This window comes from Helianthus annuus, chromosome 15, assembly GCF_002127325.2.
Source record: "Helianthus annuus cultivar XRQ/B chromosome 15, HanXRQr2.0-SUNRISE, whole genome shotgun sequence".
Taxonomy (NCBI): domain Eukaryota; kingdom Viridiplantae; phylum Streptophyta; class Magnoliopsida; order Asterales; family Asteraceae; genus Helianthus; species Helianthus annuus.
Genome location: NC_035447.2, coordinates 103,154,039 through 103,175,467, shown reverse-complemented (window position 1 = coordinate 103,175,467; position 21,429 = coordinate 103,154,039). Strand labels below are relative to the sequence as shown.

General features: G+C 35.9%; 1 protein-coding gene across 5 annotated transcripts; it reads left to right on the top strand.

Annotated features, from left to right (window-relative positions):
• The first annotated feature begins 947 nt into the window (after positions 1-947).
• Positions 948-21,385, top strand: LOC110912052 (MADS-box protein AGL24). Of its 5 annotated transcripts, none has more exons than XM_022156723.2 (9): positions 948-1,058; positions 1,525-1,727; positions 4,438-4,519; positions 4,608-4,669; positions 5,432-5,531; positions 5,614-5,655; positions 13,873-13,914; positions 13,993-14,168; positions 21,150-21,385. In XM_022156723.2, exons 2-9 carry the CDS (start codon positions 1,546-1,548, stop codon positions 21,163-21,165), a joined length of 702 nt encoding a protein of 233 aa, XP_022012415.1. In that variant the 5' UTR covers positions 948-1,058; positions 1,525-1,545; the 3' UTR covers positions 21,166-21,385. The 5 variants fall into 5 exon arrangements, with proteins under 5 accessions (XP_022012415.1, XP_022012413.1, XP_035840632.1 ...); XM_022156721.2 differs by having other exon boundaries at positions 5,429-5,531; XM_022156722.2 differs by lacking the exon at positions 948-1,058 and adding an exon at positions 1,156-1,321 and having other exon boundaries at positions 5,429-5,531.
• The last annotated feature ends 44 nt before the right edge of the window (positions 21,386-21,429 follow it).

The following is a 21,429-nucleotide window of genomic DNA, read 5'->3' as shown; positions in this document are numbered from 1 at the left end:
AAGTTAGTGGTTTGGATGAAAATTGGAAAAAAAAAATGCTAAAGGTGAGGGCTATTTGGAACAAAAAAAATTATTTTGGATGAAACTGCTAAACAGGCCTAAACCTCAGGGACTATTTTGACAAGTTACTCAATTTAAAATAAAAGAATGAATGGATGAATTGCCAAAATCATCCCTGAGGTTTAGAATTAACAAAATCCTCTATGACTTAACAATACATTTTAACTGAGTTAATAATTTGGATGCAAATAACAACAAAAATGAGACCCAAGGGACCTAGATATAATAAGTTTTATCTTTGGACTAAGTGAAAAAGTGACCTAAAATTAGAGACCATTTTAACATTTTACTCTTAAAAAAGTAATTTATGATGGGTATGCGCTGCCAGCTTTACTAGCTAAGACTGGAAGGTATGGGGGCCGGCTGATGCCCGGCTAGGCCCGGCGCCGGACCCCCACACCGCCCCCCTGGGGCTCGGCTCAGCACAAGCGGCGACCCACAGCCGGGTCCGCCGTGCCTCCCTTTTCCTTTTCCTCTCACATATACCTATACATACATACATATATATACATAAAGGGGTTCATCCCCCACCCCCTAGGTCCATTCCCTCCAAGCCACTCCTACGTGGCGCCTATGTGGCGGCTCATCCCCTCCAAACCCATCCAAACCATACCTTCTAGTCTAATGGGTACCTTGAAGTTAATTTAATCTGCAGATGATGGTACCCTTGGGTGAAGTAATTACGCTTGAGTGCTTTCGTACCTAATCAACTCATAATTGACAATCTTCTCTCCATTGAAGTTCCTCTAAAAGAACACTGTTTTTATCTCTTTTGGCAAATGTAATAACCAGTTACTGAAAGTGGTAGTTTTGCTATTTAAAGCAAACTTTTACTTTTACTTTTTAAAACACACACTCAATCTTCTCCAAACAGTAAACACATACATCTCCCCCACATCCCTTTTTTCTCTTTCTTCTATTATTGGCCAGCAAGCTGTGACATTTGCCACATATACACTTTCCTCTCCAAAAGTATCTCCATTTCCTTCCAGAAAGAGGTAAAAAAAACATCATCAACCACCCCTTCTTATACCTAACCTTCCATCTTTTATCTTAAAACTGTTGCATCTTCTTCAAGTTATGATTTTAGTTTCTGGGTTTCCTTTATTTTTCATGGGGTTTTCTTGGTTTGCTTTCTTTTTTGTGGGATTTTCAGGGTTAGATCGAAAAAATAGCAACTTTAGATGCATAAAAACATATTAATTACAAGCATTTTTGTGTGAGTGTGATTTTGGGTGTTATATACTCATTCCAAAAATAGGTAAATCTGTAATAAATAACCCACAATTTTACATACCTAACCTAACACTTTTTTTGTAAACATTGTTGCATAATATACATCAACATATGTTTATGATTTCTTGAATATGTTTAACAAACTTTTTAGGTTTATGTAAGAAGGATAAACAAAAATTGCTTTAAGTAGCATTTTTATTGTGTGTTATACTGTTTGGATTGTTGCAGAAGTAGTTTGGTTCCATATCAATGGCGAGAACAAAGATAAAGATCAAAAGAATCGATAACATAACCGCACGGCAAGTGACTTTCTCAAAAAGAAGAAGAGGGCTTCTGAAGAAAGCCGAAGAACTCGCTGTTCTTTGTGATGCGGATGTTGCTCTCATCATCTTCTCAGCCACCGGAAAACTCTTTGAGTATGCAAGTTCTAGGTAACTTTCTATTTTGCACATAAAATACCTAGTATTTATATGAGGTGTAGATAGATCGATATATGTTGCTTGATTTACCAAACATGAAATCATATGTATCATTACAACCTTTGAATAGTTTATGTGAAACTTGCTTGAAGATACACATGGGTGTTTTGGATTATAGATCTATTTGAATAAGATGAGTAGACTTACTGTTTCTAGGGAGTACAAGTATACAACTTCCTCTTATAAAAATGAAAGAATCTTTCCAATAATATTATATATATGTTTTCTCTTTTGGCCAAATATAAATATATTTGGTATTTTAATACTTGATATGATTGATTGGTTCCGCTGATGACACGATGATACTTCAGTAGTCCGTTAGTGATCCAAATTTGTCGTTAAAAAAAACTTGATAAGTTTTTGTCACCATTTGTGGGGAAGACTTAAACTCGAGAATAATAGTATGTTAGTGGAGTTAAACTATTTTGACACTTCTGATCGGCATAGTACTTTTGACCTATTCAAATGAGGTGGACCGTGTTCAAATTCATATTGCACATATGGTTACCTTTTATAGCAACATTCAAATTCATATTGCATATATGGTTTACCTTTAATAGTAACATTAGCCAACAAGAAACTGGAGTTCAACTATCTTGACATGTCTAATCGGCATAGAATCATTGACCTATTCAGATAAGACCGTGTTCAACAATTCATATTGCATATATGGTTACTTGTTATAGTAACATTAACAAACAAGAAACTGAATGAATTCATACTTCTTGTCATGTAGTATGTGTTTGCAAATTGTTTCCAACTTATTTGGTTTTCATGGCTATGTTGATGCTACTAGTTGAGTTATTTACTGTTTGACAAGTTGAAAACTTTTCTTCCCTTGATTGGCTTCTTAGCAACTTCATAATGAATTAAGAGTACATATGGTAGGGATGAGAAACGAAACTAGGACTTGATGGATAAACCCAAAACATCTGAGACGTGTATTCAGGGTATGAGATTTGAGTCAATTTTTTTTCCCGGTATAGGATGAATATTATATATGGTATTAGATATGATGACACCTGAATCGATTATCTAAAACATATGTATGCGTTTACCCCAACCATACTCGTAAACATTTTATTTTTATTTTCTGTCTTAGCTAATGAATTATAGTAATATTCTAATCCACTAACCTTGAGTTATTATGTTTCTAATTTCCTTCCTTAATGAAATTATATAGAAAATTAGAATAATAAAAAATGTACTTGGGATCCTAGTAATTAGCAATTGGGAACCCGGCAGGCATTGAGTCGTATATGAGAGCTGGTTTTGAAATTGGATATAGAAATGTGATTACCAATCCTGTCACAAACTTGTTCCATTGACATCCCTAACTAAATTTGGTCAAAACTTTCAATTGACCATTGGATACTAATATAACACTTACAATACAAAATCACATTCTTAATAGATACATACACATACAATATACATATAAAAGTATGTATAGTTTCAAACTAGAGTCACAACATATTTGAAAACCATTTTAATTAAACGAGAAATGCGTTTGAATCGTTGCTGATAAAAAAAGTATTATGTACGTGATGACATTTTCGTAAATGTAAAAATGTATTGACAATAAACATATATATAATATGTAATGTATTTAACTATTCGTTGGTGAATACAAATAAACACTAATAATGAATATCCTTAGAAGTGTGAATATATTACATACGCAAACATATTATATAATCACTAGTAAATACAGGTAAAAACCAGCGAACTATTAGAAACACTAAAACATATTATTACACCGAATGATAAAGTGGTTCTACAACTTTAAAAATAGTTTCAAAATATTTAGTGGTTCTTATTTCACTTGCTCATACACAAGTATAGTGTATGCATGTATATCTAGAGGTATGTATGCATGTGTATGTTCATAAGTATACATGCATATGCGCGCGCACATACATTTTAATAAATTAGGATATGTGATCTACTTTGTATGTATGTGTATGTGTGTATGTATATATAAAAACACACTTATATATGTATTTGCGTACATGTTCACTTGTGTATATTAGTATATACAAAATGGTTTCATATGAAAACGACTGTAAACCAGAGATATATAACGAGTAAATTAATCACTTGGAACACAAACATACACATTAGGGTTTCTAGCTTAGTCTCTTTCAACGTTTCTTTTAGGAGGCTGAAGACATATACGATGCGAAGTTAAAAGTCTGTTGGCTGACTCTTGCAGGATGCTTATTTATGATATTTTAACATACCCCTCCAAGTTATCATGTCTATAGCTTGTAGTGAATATATTGTTGAAGTTTGTATGTGTATATATATATATATATATATATATATATATATATATATATATATATATATATATATATATATATATATATATATATATATTTTGTTGTTGAAGTTTGTATGTATATATATATGGCTTGTTTCTTTACGCTATATAATTACCTACACAAGTGTAGGAAACAATACAAAATTAGAAAATACATGAACAAATTAGTTTGATGTTTTTTTACATACATAATGTGCACATACATATGTATACGTGAGGAATAAAAATTTTAAAAATAATCATTGACAAAAATATTTAACGGTTTAGATTTGTTACCGTATAATAATTTAGTGTTCTATAACCATACTTACCCAATGGTGTTTGTGTGTTTTGAAGCATGCCCGAAATGCTAGGAAGGTATAAGCTTCATTCCGATAAGAGTCGCGATAAAGTAGACGAGCCTTCTCTCAACCTGCAGGTTTAACTTCACCTTTCACATCATAAAAGAGATGCAAGTTTTGTTATCTAAAATAATGCATGTTAATTTGTTATCTGATAATGTGTAGCTAGTAGAAAATGATGATGTGAGATTGAGCAAAGAGATCAATGACAAGAATGATGAACTCAGGTATGAAAGTTACTATACATAGCTGTCAATAGTAAGCGTAGCGATCACTATAGCGCGCTACGTAGCGTATAGGTATAGTGTCGCTATTAGGGTTGTAACAATGGATAGCGAGAATAGCGACACTTTATTTTTTTGTTTTATTTAATATAAATAACAATTAAATATAGCTATAAAATACGTAGTAGCTGGATTTCAGGTTTTTGTTAAATATACATGTAAATAGCATATATACTAGGGTATTTTGTTATACTATACATATAGGGTAGGGATAGTGTACATTAATTCAGAAGTGTGAGAAGTGTATTATAACACTATATATAACACTATATAACACCATATAAACACCGTATAACACTATGTAACACCATATAACACTATATGACACTATATAACACTATACATCTATCATAGACATGTTATCAGACAAACTATAGTGTTATATTTGTTATATAGTGTTATATGGTGTTATATGGTGTAACATATTGTTATACGGTATTTATATGATGTTATATAGTGTTATATATGGTGTTATAATACACTTCTCACACTTCTGGATTAATGTACAGGATCCTCTACCATACATATAAATGTTTTTAATTTTTTTTTCTAGTGTTTCGCTATTTATAAAATAACCGTCCGCCATTTATCGTTATTCGCTATGTAGCATATAAGTACCTTATCGCTATTTGGTTGTTGTTCGTCATTAACAACTTGTTACTATATATGCAATTATCTTATGAAAGATGATTAACATATTAGCAGGCAATTAAGTGGGCAGGACCTTCAGGGATTAACCATAGATGAACTTGAAAAATTGGAGAACTTACTCCAAGGAGGCTTAGACCGTGTTATTAAAACCAAGGTACCATATCTACTTATTAAAAAAGGACAACACTTTAATGCGTAGATAATAAAATGTTCCATTGTTTACTGTTGTGTTTCAGGATGAAAAAATTGGTAACGAGATATTCAACCTCCAAATGAAGGTTAGGGTTTTCTTTTATTTTTAATATAAAACTCAATAGAGAACATTGAGGTAATATAAAAACAACCTTGGTAACAAACCCTAATTGTATAGTGCAAAGACTATAATGCCCCTAGCTAATAATACTATCATTTAGCTACTATTATTATCATCTTAACAATATCAATGTAAGATTTCTAAATGTTACGACCCAAAAGATTATAATTTTTTTTAAGTTAAGCTATATTTTATTGACTGTTAATAATTCATATTGGTAATGTGACAAATAACACTTAACTTTTATTTTCGTTAGCAAGACCAATCCCATTGCAATCCACCCTAACAGAAATGTGACTATGTATGTTCCTAACTTCAATTTATGTTCTTTCAAAACAATTTACAACAAAAGTTAGTTATGTATATGTTTATTAGGGTAGACAAAGTTACTTTTTGAGTAGACAGAATGAAAGTTGTAGGTCCCTCTACGGAGGATGACGAACCTAAACCTTGTTATACAAACCCACTAGCGAGTGCGGAATCCAAGCTAGTAAGCAAACCGGGATTAAGCAAGTATAAACACAAACACACAAGGTTCACCGATTAACACCACTTGTATTAATACGTATGAAAGGTTTCGGTTACAAGCTCAATGTTCACAAATGGGTTTTGCAAACTCTCTAAGTGTGTGTGTTCTCACAGCAGTTTCTCTCAAAGTGTGGGTATGTTTCTGTCTGAGTCTATCTTGAGAACAACACTGCATGGGTATATATATACCCAGCATCTGATGTCTGGTCCGAAGGATCCGATAGATGATCGAAGGATCATCTATCGATGACAAAGCTGTCGAATGATCCACAAATACTTCGAAGGATTGCATATCCTTCGAAGTCTAACAGTATCATTCGTAGCCTATCTTTCGATGTCATCGAAGGATCTACAATATCCTTCGATTAGCTATCCTTCGACACAGAACATCTTACAACATTTTACAAACTGTTGTCCAAGTCAAACCGGAGGATGGTTGACTTGGTCAACTTACAACAATAACAAGGACATCGTTTACATCGTGACCGAATACAGACAAAGTACAGACACAAGTGCACCAACAAACTCCCCCTTGGCTGTAGCTTTGTCTTTATCTTCTATAGTTGTAGACTCGTCTCGAACTTCGATGGTCTTTGGTCTTCGAGTTCTCAAAACTCTGATGTCCTTTCAAGTCTTCAAAGTCGGAGGATCTTCAAAGTCTTCACGTATTGAAAGCAGAGAGTGTATCAACAAACTACCCGTATCATGTAGGAAGTGTGTTGACAAACTCCCCCTTAACATAAGCTCCCCCTTGAGTTATGCTCGTGAAAAACTTGATCTTTATGAAGTGAGATCCTTGTGGTGTTGATGATGGTCAGCGGCAACTCGATCATCTTCATCCTTTGAGTGCCTTCACGTCGTGTCTTTATTCCAAAGCTTGTCATCGACCATGTTCTCTTAGCCTTTAGAATCTGCACATACAAGAAATCTAAACGCGTAATGAGAACAACTGCTTGGAATATAGTTAACATAAACAAATGACACACGTATGACCATGTCACAATCAAACACCGTCCGACAGTTTGAAAGTTTAATAAATTTGTCAATTTTAGTTTAACTTTCAAAACTTGCAAATTTTGACCGTTTATGAAGATTTAGTCAGTTCGGTTTTCAGTCAGGTTTCAGGAACGAAGACTCGAGCTCCAGCATCGTACGATCGAAATTAATGTAGAAATAAAATCTTTTTGGCTTTTACAAAGTTTATATTAAAACACGCCTAAAATCTTTTTGTTATTTTTGAAATTAAAAGACAACAATTTTAATATCCTTTGAGTGTTATCAAACGACATCACCGCTAATGTCGTGCTGATATGCACCAAACGACGAAACTGTTTAAAAGAAAACAATAAAAGTTAAGCAGTAAATAAATATATACACACATTCTTTTTGCGAGTTTCAAGGGTAAGAGAATCATATCAGTGTACGGTCATGCCAAAACACTCTTGTTGTTCAGTTAGTTAACAGTAAGATAAACATCCTATAACAATTATCGGTATTGTTGTCCACTTAAGCTCAACTTATCAGATGTAATCATGGCGAGGGGATACGTTAAGGTATGATTTATACTTACCGACCGGTGTTCATCCACATCACGACACATTCCCGTATCAAGGTATGCACGAGAGTTCATCTTACCGGTGAGTATACTGATTATCATCTGTTTGACCGTATATGATGTGAGATACTCACTTATTTTGATTTGAAAACAAGCCCTATGTGATAGAATCACTTATTGATGAGGAACTTGATTTTCATATGCATAAGGGCACAGGTGCAAGTCCGTGAACAGGTCAGTACTTCCGTACAGCAGAGAGACGAACTTGACACCCGGATAAATGTGATATTTTATCACTTATTTGATTTGGACATGTGATTGTTTATCACTTATTGAGGAGGAATGCAATATGCAATATGTACACGTATGTATAGTATCATGGAAGATCTAGACTTGCGTCCCCATTATTTTTCGGTAAAAGATACAACCATGATACCCAGATGATAAGCAGCATAAAGACCGAATATCTCAGAACCTCGGCAATCTATCAAACGAAATTTCGGTACTAAGACCATATGCCTATGAATGGTTCCCACCTGGTCTTCAGTCGATTAAGATTTATATCATCCTGCACACTTTATAATGATTGTGAGCCTACCGATACATCTTATATAGAGCTGCTTATCGTTTTTCATTTAAGGTTTAAAGAGGTTTGAATAGACCACTGATGTACTATCATTTTCTCTTTTGCTCGCCAGAAAACTCATTTTTGATTTTCTATTGTTTTTGTGTTTTTAAAATTTTTCGATGTTTTTGGATTTTCAGATTTTTGGATTTACTCCCCCTAAAATCAATAAACGAAGACAAATTTAAAAACACAAAGATATTTACAAAAATGATTTTCCGATGTTGGTTTTACTCTTGCTTGACCTTAATGCCGTTTACCAATAATAAAAAGTCAAATCTTGATTTGTCAAATGCTTTGGTAAATAAGTCGGCACGTTGGTCATCGGTGTGGACCATGACAACATTGACGAGTTTCATAAAGAAACAATCACGTGTGAGGTGATATATGAGATCAACGTGTCAGGCCAAAGAGTGCTCTACGAGACGATATCATGCATATAGCAGCTTAAATATCGACAAGCATAAGAGAGATTAGAAGTTCAAAACCGTATCCTGCAACTGCTTCGTGCATTGCAAGGAATCTGAGCGCTCTCCCAACTGGATATCCACCCGGTGTGGATTTCAAAGTCGATTTTGTAGCTACTGAAGAATCGTTTCACAGCAACATGATCAAAAACCTTTGGTTCTGGCTGGCCTTCCATATTGCACCAGCGAAGGTCTTTGACTTTCTCTTTCAGAAATGATGTGCGGATGTTCAATCCATGCCAAGGCTTCTGCACACATTTCATTGTATTCTTTCCTGAGGACCCGATCAAAAACCATAACAACAAAAATTTTGTCACGTTCTTCATTTGGTCGAATTTTGCAACTTCATTCAGCCACATTCTTTCATCAGACATTTTTGTCTACTTTTCCTTTTCCTTCCTCTCCATTAATGACAACATCATTCTCCTAGATATAACAATATTTCGGAGCTTTATGTCGCCAATCTTGTGCATGGACGCTCCACTATCAACAATCCTAAGACTATCAATAGTTCCTCCTGTAACATCCTGCACACTCATTCAGAGATTAGTTGGAGAGGGGGACCCAAGCCTTCACAGACTTGGGTCGTCCGTCATCATCGAGAATTGTAACATCCATTTCCCGATGATTCGGAATTGATGTAGCTCCCCCTGAAACAGTTACCGGTTTTGGTATCCAAATTTGTTTCTGTTTTTCATGTTTAACATCTGATTTAACAGATTTTGTTTGGATGACCTCCGGTTTTAAAACCTTTTCAACTTCTTTTCTTTGTTTCTTTTTCTGTTTCTTTTCTCGTTGTTTAACAAGACGAGGGTCCTGTTTTGGTGAAACAGATCTTTTATGGTAATTGTTACCATGGGGGGCATCAATTTTTGACTTTCTCTTGGTGAGATATGGACAATTCTTAATGATGTGTCCATACTCACAGCATTCAAAGCATGATCTCCGCTCAACAAACCTCGGAGTATCATAACTGCAATAACCGGATGATGAACTTCGTGATCTTGAGGTACTTGGTCCTACATCACAACCGTTTGTGTGTTGTGTATAGTTGTTTTGACTGTTTCTTTTCAAAATTTTACTTTGTTTAACAAAATCCTTATTGGATTTGTTTTGGAAGTATCAATTTTATCAGTCCCTCTTGATTTCACGAGGTTTATCTTCCGAACCTTTTTCTTGTTTTCGCCCTGTTTGCCTTTTCTATTCTCTTGGGCGGCGTGATTTTGTTCACGGGGATCATCAACCTTTGCTTTCAACTTATGAAGATATGGACAATTTCGAATGATATGTCCAATTGTTCCACATTCAAAACAATATCTTCGTTCAACAATCCCCGAAGCATCATGTGATCGTCTTGCCGACGATGATGAACTTTGTGATCCCGAGGTACTAGGTTTTGAACAGTTTGGATCATTTCTTTTCAACACTGTTGCTTGTTTAACAAAATCTAAGTTAGATTTGTTCTCAAAAGTTTCGATTTTGTCCGTTCCCTTAGATTTCACAAAGTTCACATTCTTGTTTTTCTTTTGGGTCTGTTTCTTCTGACCCTGAGTCGGTGCTTTTCCTTTAGGTTTGGTGTGATTTGGCTGCCTCTTCTCTGTTGGTAATTTCTGATTGCCATATTGTTTTCGAATTTCAGCCTTTGGAATAGGAGGACACTGTGTAACTGTAACACGTGATCCTGTCTTTCCCAAAAACTTACTTGTCGAATTTTGAAAGACTTCACTGATTAATGATTGATTAACATTCTTAATCGGAAAATCTTTGTCAGAGTAGATTTTATCATCACCAACAAGAGTGTACAGCAAGTTCACACCCTCCGACTCTTGTGCAGACGAGGACTCGATTGCAACAGTCTTAGCGGGTTTTGCAGGAGGATCACATAGAATGTAATTCTCGAGAGGTATGTCCCCATCTTTGACTTCCACATCAGACTTTGCTGGGACAGCATCATCAGATTCATCATCAGAAGAATCAGCATCCTCAGTAATGACTGGGGGATCCTGATTCAGTTCAGCAGAAGACACACATGTATCTGCTGACACATCTGAATCTGAGGGTACTTCTTTCTTGTATCCGAGTCCTGCAGCAAACTCCTTTACGTCTAAAGGAACAGATGGTTCAAAGAACACTCTATCCTCCTCGTCAGGCAATGCATCATAATTGTGTCTCACAGGTGGTGGACATTTTTTTGTAACCTATGCATGTGACATCCCGTTTTTCTTTCTGAACGTCAATGATGTGATCCAACACATAGCTAGAGCTCAAATAACTATTTAGCTTAAGTTGGATCGCCTCACTTTCGGTTTTAACACAAACCATTTCTTTTTGCATTGTCTCAAGACGAGATATATACAAATTAATGTCCGTTTGTTTTCTAGAAACCATTTTAGTTAGTTCGGTTTTATCTTTCTTCAAGTTCTCAATTACCGACTTAAACTCTTTTTCATGGTTCTCATAAAACATATTGGCTTCAGTGCATTTTGAAAGATCCACGGTCAACTTCTGGTTGTGGATAAATGTCACATCATATTTCTCTTGCAAAGCTTCGTGTTTGCTTTGCAATTCACACCACTTGTCATTCAATGAAACATGTTTGTCTTGCAAGTCAAACAAACTAGCTTGTAAAGCATCATGTTTGCCTTGCAACTCAGACATGTTTGCTTCTAGATCAGCACACTTAACTCTTAATCTAGCACAATCATCACAATCTACAGCAGTGGGTTTATCGACACATACCTGACTGGAATCACTCTCAGGTGTTGGCCTTTCTGCATCAGAATTAATAACCTCCCGTGATGATTCACATTTAGATCCATCCTCGCTTGAACTTGAAGTTGTATCACCCTCAACTGAAGTTGAAACATCTTCATCTGAACTTCTGTCATGTTCAGAACTGTCATCATTTCCCGAGGATTCACCATTGCTTGCATCTTTGACAATTTTAGCATACAACGCCGACTTTGTCTGACTACTGTTCTTTGTATCAAGAGATGATGGTTCTACAGTAGAACGATGGTGTTGTAAACCAACTGGCGGTAATGGATTTCCATACATGTCTGTGGTGGGAGGTGGCTTAACAGGAACTAGCACTGGATTGCCATACATATCCGTGCTCGTAACGAACGCCGTTTGTAATGGAGCATTTGGAACGGTTCTTGCAGACGAAGTACTGGAAGTTCCAAAATACATATCAGAATTGCATGGCACACTGGATCTTGCAGAAAACGTACTGCTCTCTGCAGTTGACGGATTACCCCATGCCGGATTCATTTTTGATCAGAAAAATGAATTCTATAAGAATATTTCGAAAGATGATTGACAAAGGATTAAATTATCGAAGGATCAACCGAAGGATCACACGAAAGACAAACACCAAACCGGTCTCGAAAGATGATCTTTCGTAAGTTGATACAAACGAAAAATGATTAGCAGATCTTGGGCTTTGGAATTTTCTAAACGTGGGCGGTGCACAACAAAACTTCAAAACTTATTAGCGGTGCTTTGAGAAGTGAACACAATGATCTTTAATTGAAGCACATGGGCTGTTGGAAATTATTTATTTTCTTGTGGGGCGGTGCCTTGGGCCGTGAACACCAACAACAAACAACCAAAAGTTATTTGTCACTTGGGCGGTGCACCACAATCAACAAAATAAAATTCGAATATACAAACCCACTAGCGAGTGCGGAATCCAAGCTAGCAAGCAAACCGGGATTAAGCAAGTATAAACACAAACACACAAGGTTCACCGATTAACACCACTTGTATTAATACGTATGAAAGGTTTCGGTTACAAGCTCAATGTTCACAAATGGGTTTTGCAAACTCTCTAAGTGTGTGTGTTCTCACAGCAGTTTCTCTCAAAGTGTGGGTATGTTTCTGTCTGAGTCTATCTTGAGAACAACACTGCATGGGTATATATATACCCAGCATCTGATGTCTGGTCCGAAGGATCCGATAGATGATCGAAGGATCATCTATCGATGACAAAGCTGTCGAATGATCCACAAATACTTCGAAGGATTGCATATCCATCGAAGTCTAACAGTATCATTCGTAGCCTATCTTTCGATGTCATCGAAGGATCTACAATATCCTTCGATTAGCTATCCTTCGACACAGAACATCTTACAACATTTTACAAACTGTTGTCCAAGTCAAACCGGAGGATGGTTGACTTGGTCAACTTACAACAATAACAAGGACATCGTTTACATCGTGACCGAATACAGACAAAGTACAGACACAAGTGCACCAACAAAAGTGAAAGTTAAAGGTAACATTTATCACATTATCCGTATGAATTGTTATCGACCAATAAATAACAATTTAAATTATTAAATTCTAATTTCTTTAAAAGTTTTTGCAAATTTTTTTTTTAACCATTTTGGTAAAAGCGATGTGTCTGCAAACACTTGCATTTGAAGTCTATTTTAATCATTTTTGAGATAAAAAATATTGTCAACATAGTTAAATGTAAATAATGTTAGTTTTTTTAATTGGCAACTCGCTTAATATATATATATATATATATATAGAGAGAGAGAGAGTGTGTGTGTGTTAGGATTGTGTGAGAATCACCAGGCTAATTGAGAAACTTGAGAAACATTTTGGACCACACATTTTTCCTAAGTTTTTCGTAATGTATAGTTTAAAATTGACTATATACGTATGTGTATAATTCAAGATTTGACAATATACATATATGTATATAGTCAATTTTATACTATATATGTGTATATTACGAAAAGCTTAAGGAAATGTGTAGTCCAAAATGCTTCTCAAGTTTCTCAAATAGGATATTCTTAAGTACCCTACCCTTTATTTATATAAACAACCAACAAGAAGCCGAAAAACAAAACTAAAGAGAAAAACAAGCTACGTCAGACAAAAACTACAGGTCTATTACATTGAAATCCAACCACTTTTCCCACTTCGGATCGGGAAGCTTGGTCCGATGCTGTTACTTACATTTTACTCTTCCTTCTTTGTAATATCATCCAGGGTGCTAAGTTGATGGAAGAAAACAAGCTACTCAAAGAACAAGCAAGAGTCCTCAACTTTGTTATTATCCTTTAGCTATAAATATTTTTTCTGAACTAAAATGTCTTCCTTTGTGTCTAGATGACGATACTTTCAAATGGAAAGAAGCCACGATCTATGTGTACTGATGCCGGTAACTTAACGAGTAACCCCGAAGATCAAGGCCAGTCATCGGAATCGGTAACTACTAATGTATGCAGTTGCAATAGTGGTCCTCCCCCTGAGGATGATGGCTCGATTACTTCACTTAAACTCGGGTAAGTTTCATGCACTTAATTAGTCATCAATTTGTATTCATTAGTCATCATACTTGTGAAAATGCAAAACTAACACTCAGGTTAATTAAAAGAAAAAAAAAAACTCACAAAATACTTTAATCCATCAGAATCAGTATTAATTAATTCAACTAGAGGGATTAATAAGTTAGGTACACCTTCATGAAAACCGATAATCAAGATCATCCGAGTCCGAGCCCAAGTCGCAAGATGGTTTATTGTTTTATTAGTCTAGTTTGGTTAATGGGTCATGAACAATTATCATGTTTTATTTGTGTTTGGGTCGTAGGCCAACAAACTGTATTGGGTCGAATATTAGAGTCCATTAGGTTATGTTTTTAGTTTGGGCTTGATTGAAACGGTATATGGTATAACTGCCGAAACGGTTGTCATAGAAGTGATGTATCTTTATGACGTCTCCCTCCAGTCGCACCGTTTCATCAAATATAAATAGGGTTTCAAGTTCCAGACTTTGTATGCAAGTTATCAATCCAAATAGTGAGTTTATATTCGAAGTCATCGAAGTTCTGATTGTTTTCGGTTAGTTATTCAGTTTCATTCAGTTTGTTTATTCAATTTCAATTATCATGTATTGGTGTGAGAAGTGTCGTGAGTATGTGGAAGATTGTTATCGTGAGTATGTGGAAGATTGTTATCATCCCTCTACTACAAAATCTTGGACCTGAGAATCCTGTGATCTCGATACCAACATTGGTATCAGAGCCAGGGTCTTTCATGATCAAGGAGGAGAGGGGTGAAGACCGTTTGAGGGAAGCAAGGAACAAGTTGAGTGGTATCGGCTCTAGCGACGCCGGTTCAAACCCGGGAAAGTGCATCCAGGGAGGGCTGCAACAAAGGGAAAAAGGTTGCGAAGGGGAAGTCGTCTTCGCGTTCGTGGAAGTCTCTCATAAACAAGTTTCCTAAGAAAATGGTACTTAAGAAGTTCTTCAAGAAACTGAATCTCAAAGGCAGCACTTCGGTTGGAAGACCACGCAAGGCGGATTTATTCGGTGTTTTACATGCACACAATATGGACATATTGCATCCATTTGCCCGAGTAAGTATATAAATCTCAGTCCTTTATGGGTTGAAAATGATTATATTGTAAAGGATACTTGCAGAGGAGAATGGGGGGCAATATGGGTAGTTGATCCATCTTTCAAGACACATGACGGGAAATCGAAACTTGTTCAAAGTGTTCAAAAAATACTTTGGGGTGTTAACAAATGAGAAACGCAAGGAGTTCGCATTTGTCCAAGGTATTGGTGAACTTAGGGTTACGGTTGACGTAGAAGTTATAGATAAGATTTAATCATCAACGGTTGCCTAGACTTAACCGAGTTGATCATGTACTTGAAGAGTTAATTGGTCACGAGTTATTCTATGATGTGAGTTTCGAAGAAGTCATTAATTGGTTTGTGCCATGTTACTTGCATTTGCAAAGAAGAGGAAATGCCATCAATGTTACTAAATGGGAAGCCCATAAACTTGATTACACCAATGTTATCAAGTTGTGAAAGATTATAGTGGTTTCAAGAAGGTGATTGAGGATGATGCATGGAACAAGATCGCGGTGCAATAAGGTTTTGATTGCAAGGACACTCAAGATCTGAAGATCGCGTACGGAGGTATGTTGATTTGTTGGAATGGTATTTTGATGTGATGAAAACCAAACGCAAAGGAAAGAAGAACGGAATTGAAGAGCATGAAACGGGTCCAAGCAATGCTAAAGATGATGAAGGTGTGAAGATAGAAGAAAGTGACAATGACTGAGACTTGGTGATAATCCTAGAAGTCACCGGGAAGAAGGCCGAGTAGCATGCATGAAGATCGAACTAAGGATGCTTTGATTAAGGAGGATAATGAAAGCCGATAATGAAGATCATCCGAGTTCGAGCCCAAGTCGCAAGATGATTTATTGTTTTTATTAGTCTAGTTAATGGGTCATGAACAATTATTATGTTTTATTTGTGTTTGGGTCGTAGACCAACAAACTTTATTGGGTCGAATACTAGAGCTCATTAGGTAATGTTTTTAGTTTGGGCTTGACTGAAACGGTGTATGGTATAACTGCCAAAACGGTTATCATGGAAGCGACATATCCATACAACGTCTCCTTCCAGTCGCACCGTTTCATCAAATATAAATAGGGTTTCAAGTTTCAGACTTTGTATGCAAGTTATCAATCGAAATAGTGTGTTATATTCGAAGTCATCGAAGTTCTGATTGTTTTCAATTAGTTATTCAGTTTCATTCAGTTTGTTTATTCAATTTTGATTATCATGTATTGGTGTGAGAAGTGTCGTGAGTATGTGGAAGATTGTTACCATCCATCTACTCCAAAATCTTGGACATGGGAATCCTGTGATCTTGATACCAACATTGAATCTAATTTATACAAGGTATAAAAAACAAACTGAAACCCTAATCTATTTATACATACTGAAGAGGTGTGTCTGAACCATCGTGTCTCTTGAAGAAGAATCATCGCGACCCTTCTTCAATCGACGTGTATTTTGAAGATGTCTGATGTTTGGCGCCCTAATTCTGGATCGACACATCCCTTCTGATACATCACACCTTTTCACTTGGAGGTTTTATCTTTGGTTCTTGACACAACTAATCCTTATAGTATGACACAACTTCTAACTAAAACATAAACATACTTTATACTAATTACAATTCTGACCCGTATCTTCTCTATCAAACTTGATCAACAAGGCTTACACAGTTAAAATCTAACAATTTCCCCGAATTGTTCAAGTCTTGTTCTTCAAATCTTCATGCTCCTTTTTGGGCAATATCTAAACCCAATGTCTTCAACTGTATGCGACTTCGAGATCAACTTCTTGACAGACTTGTTAATTGGTGATTTTCGATGAACGAAGGATGATGTCCCCTGCGTGACTTTCTTTGTGTTGTCGCTACCATGGTCACTCTTTCCTCCATTCAGACCCGCACGAACATGCTCGGTTCGCTCTATGATTTCATGCCTTCCCTCAGATGATTGAAGAATTGAACCCATGATCTTGATTCTTTGAGCCTTGGCTCTGATACCACTATAGATCCCAGGAGACCACGAATTCAACCCACAATCAAGAACAAAATAATAAGAACAAGAAGAGAGGGATTAACCCTAATACACAATTGTATTGAAACTTAACAAATTGAATCATTACACATGCGAATGACATGAGACATGAGTGTAAACAACTATATACCCGTTGTCAATTCAGATGATTTATAATGCACTACAATATAGAGGGCTTAAATTGTCCTTTTTACAGGATCCTAAGACTATATATAGGGTGAGGTTCTTGTAAAAAGGACCTTTTACGTGAGAAGTGTGAGAAGGCATATGAATTGACATGTAGGCATCATGTTTTGGATTTAGGCGTGATGTTTTGGGTTGTTTTATTACTCTTCATTATATCGAGAGTGCATTCAGATGATGTATAATGCACTACAATATAGAGGGCTTTTAGCATCGAACGTATCCGTTGGAATGTCCTCGGTGAAGATGCATCTTGTCCGATACTTTGTCGGTAATGTATTAACCGAGCCACAACCAACAAAATTTATAGATGAGAGTATCAACGACCGATTGATTACTGACAACGATGCCCGTGTTGGAATTTAAGACTTTGTCTAGCAATCCATAGACTTCAAATGTCCTCGGTGAAGATGCATCTTGTCCGATACTTTGTCGGTAATGTATTAACCGAGCCACAACCAACAAAATTTATAGATGAGAGTATCAACGACCGATTGATTACTGACAACGATGCCCGTGTTGGAATTTAAGACTTTGTCTAGCAATCTATAGACTTCAATACACTATAAAAGCGATCCTCACACACCACTATTATGCCTGGCCCGCCTAACAACATGTGCTTGAGTATGAAACTTGTATCCATTGACAATATATCTCTTATGCGACAAACAAATTGATAGGGTTTGTGTTTGAAAACAAGGCAGGTTGTGTAGTATTTACTATAAAACAATATGAAGAATTACTGACAAAGGGCCTAATCACAACCCACTAGAAAGTTGGGTAGAAATATTTTTCTGAAATGCTTGATGGATAGTTTATCTACGAATTCAGCGACATATTACCAAAGGATTATATAAGTCGGAAATGCATTCCCACCAACGAATCTTGACAAGGCAAAGGATAAAATCTTACCTTCAACTTACCGACGACGTCTCTAGATAATTCGTGGGTGGGTAACTAATTATTAGATGTTCAAAATTTGTCTTTGTGACACCTTCAAGGAAATAAGCCTCCTAATTTCATTGATATTCATTTTGAATGCTTCATAAGTACATTTATCGGCAAGTAACTCCTAATTTTATTGATATTAAGGCATTATAACAAATTACTCTCGTCTTACTTAGTTTTATACTTGTACTCTCTTATATATGTATTATGGTACACATTTAGGAAAACACTATTGAGCAAGTTTTTAGGAGATCATTTTTAGGATTACCTAGGTTCATTAGTTCAAGAATGCTCTAACCATTACCATTCATCTATTGAATATTTTAGTGTAATTGGGATTGACTTGGTGATCAAAGTGAATTATAAGACATATTAAGCAAGTTAGGAGGTCCGGGAGTGCACCAATATTGTAGAAGTCGGATTAGGCGGCCGATTAATCGGCGCCTAGGCGTAATCGGTGAGCCATCGCCTAAAAAGTTGCAAATCGGTTAAAAAATGGGTCCCGGTCAAAGACGGTCAAAATCGGACCTAGTCGGAGAAAATTGGAAGAAATCGGAGAAATCGGACCCAAAAATTTATACAGAAACTTACCTGACTCATTGTCGCCGCACACCTCCATCCATCGCCGACGACGGAGACCTTAGTCTTCTTCTCCGACGACCTTAATTTGTTATCCAATCATTGTTTAGATGAAGCGAATATGGGGATTAGGGTTTGTGTTTTGTTTTGTATCTGATGAAGAAGAAGAGACGGAGAGCAGGAAACAGCGTATGATGAAAGTTTAGATGATTAGGGTTATTTAGGTTTAGGTATTTTAACATATAACCCCCTCCATCTTTATTAGTTTATATTTAGTCCTTATACTTGTGAATTTATATATGTAAAATATCAAATTAATGGTATATGTATATAAACTCACAAAATTATACATATAAAGTCCATTCCTATTAATCCCGATTAATCCCTATTAATCCCGATTAATCCCTAGCCGGTACCTCACCGCCCGACTAGCGCCTAGCGCTTTCTACAAGATTGGAGTGCACACTTGTTTGAGTTGTTATAATTCAAAGTGTTCAGGCGGTAGCCCCTGGAGGGGTTTAAGGGGCATACCTCTATGTTCTCTAGATAAAAATTGGCTCTTTTTGAAGTAATTGTGAATTCTAAAAGGATAACTGCCATCAGGCAGGCAGTTACGACCCCCAATCCCTAAATTCATAATTAGAATTTTGGTTACATCTCCTGGTTCTTGTTCTCAAATTCTGAGTTGTATCCGGTTGTATTATTCGGAGAACCACTAAAATAATATGATCTGAAAGTGTTTGCATGCCTTTTAGATCATTCGTTGAATTCTAATTTTCCCCAACATCATCTTCTATATCAAATTGATGTATGTTATCTTCTATGGCATGCTCATTCACCAAGCTTTAGTATTTAAGCTTCAACTTTTATTTTTATCAATGTATACCATCTGTTCAATCTTCCATAGTTGCACCCACCTCTCAATAGCTTATCTAATGAAGTGGAGTTGACATCACTTGGGAACTATAACCTCATATAATAGGCCATATGCAAACAACACATAATTTCTCCTTCCTCAACTAAGTTTATACACAAAGCATTTGTTGGCGCCATGCTTAACTACTTTCCTTCAAGTTTGAAAATACTTAGCATTACCACAATCCCCCTCCTACGGCAATCTTGATGCAATCTATCTTTTGTTAATTCTGCTTTCCACACATGCACCGACCATGCGAAAGTGAATTTTCACTTTGTTTGAGAAATGGTTACAAATGGAGATCTTCAAATATAGCTTATCTCAACAAATGAACAAGTTTCAAATATCTTCTTAAAACCACAATTAACTTTTCAGTTTCCTCTTTGACGATCTAAGTTATAGGTCCTTCCTTGGATTGTAAACGAGTCATGTATAGGTTAGCAGGTTGAACTATTATCTTTGTAATTTTAAAATTAAATTAGATGGTGGGTTGGGCCCATTTAAATTTAGACAGCCACAACAGGGTTGTGGCTAGACATATCAACCCAAAACACGACCTAATGTGTTACACCCGTCAACCCATAATCCGATTACTTTTATGTCTGGTCTGGGTCGTCTCAAGAATTGATACCCACCCTTCACTTGAGAGGGCATATTAGACTAGTCCTTAATAAACTAGAGGGTATATATGTGTAGAATAATCATTTGTTTATACTTGTATTTGTTACATATTATTATTACAATCATACAATATGATATCATGGTCAATTAGGTGGTTTTAGGGTTTTGAACAGTGTTTGTTGGAATATGAGTGTTTCTAGGTATAAATGGACTTAATAAGTCTGCTTTTGGTTCCAAATATTTGTTAAGCTTGCTTGGACTTTAGGTAGTGTGGCTTGGGATCTCTTAAGAATCAAGTGGTTAAAGTTCGTTTGTACCACTAGCGCCCTACCTATTAAAAACATTTATATTCTTATAAACCACCTATAAACAATCTTCAAAAAAAAAAAAAATATCCGAGTATATTCTCCCATTTTGACACCAGTATACTTAATTATGCACGTACCTGAATCGATGTTGACAACCAACATACTAATTTATACAGTTGTTTCATTAGTTTGCATAAAAACTAATGTATACCATAAGTTGATCATGTATCAGGTTGCCATTTGACAACCAGCATACTAATTTATACAGTTGTTTCATTAGTTTGCATAAAAACTAATGTTTCATGATCATGTATCAGGTTGCCATTTAACTAATGTTGAAAAAGGCAAAGATGAGTTGATATTCGTACCAAGGGCTTGAGCATATGAACGTCACACTCCCATATGTCGGGGAGTTTGTTTTTATTCATACCATTTATGAACAATTTCTCAGTCTATCACAGTTATGTTCTCTATCCAGACATGTTTAAACCAAGATATACTTTTCGTTTATTGCAGTAAGAAACATAATATTAATATGTTGAGTTTTGGATTATTAGCATTTCAGATTAGTAAACTCTTTTGTACATTCATTCATAC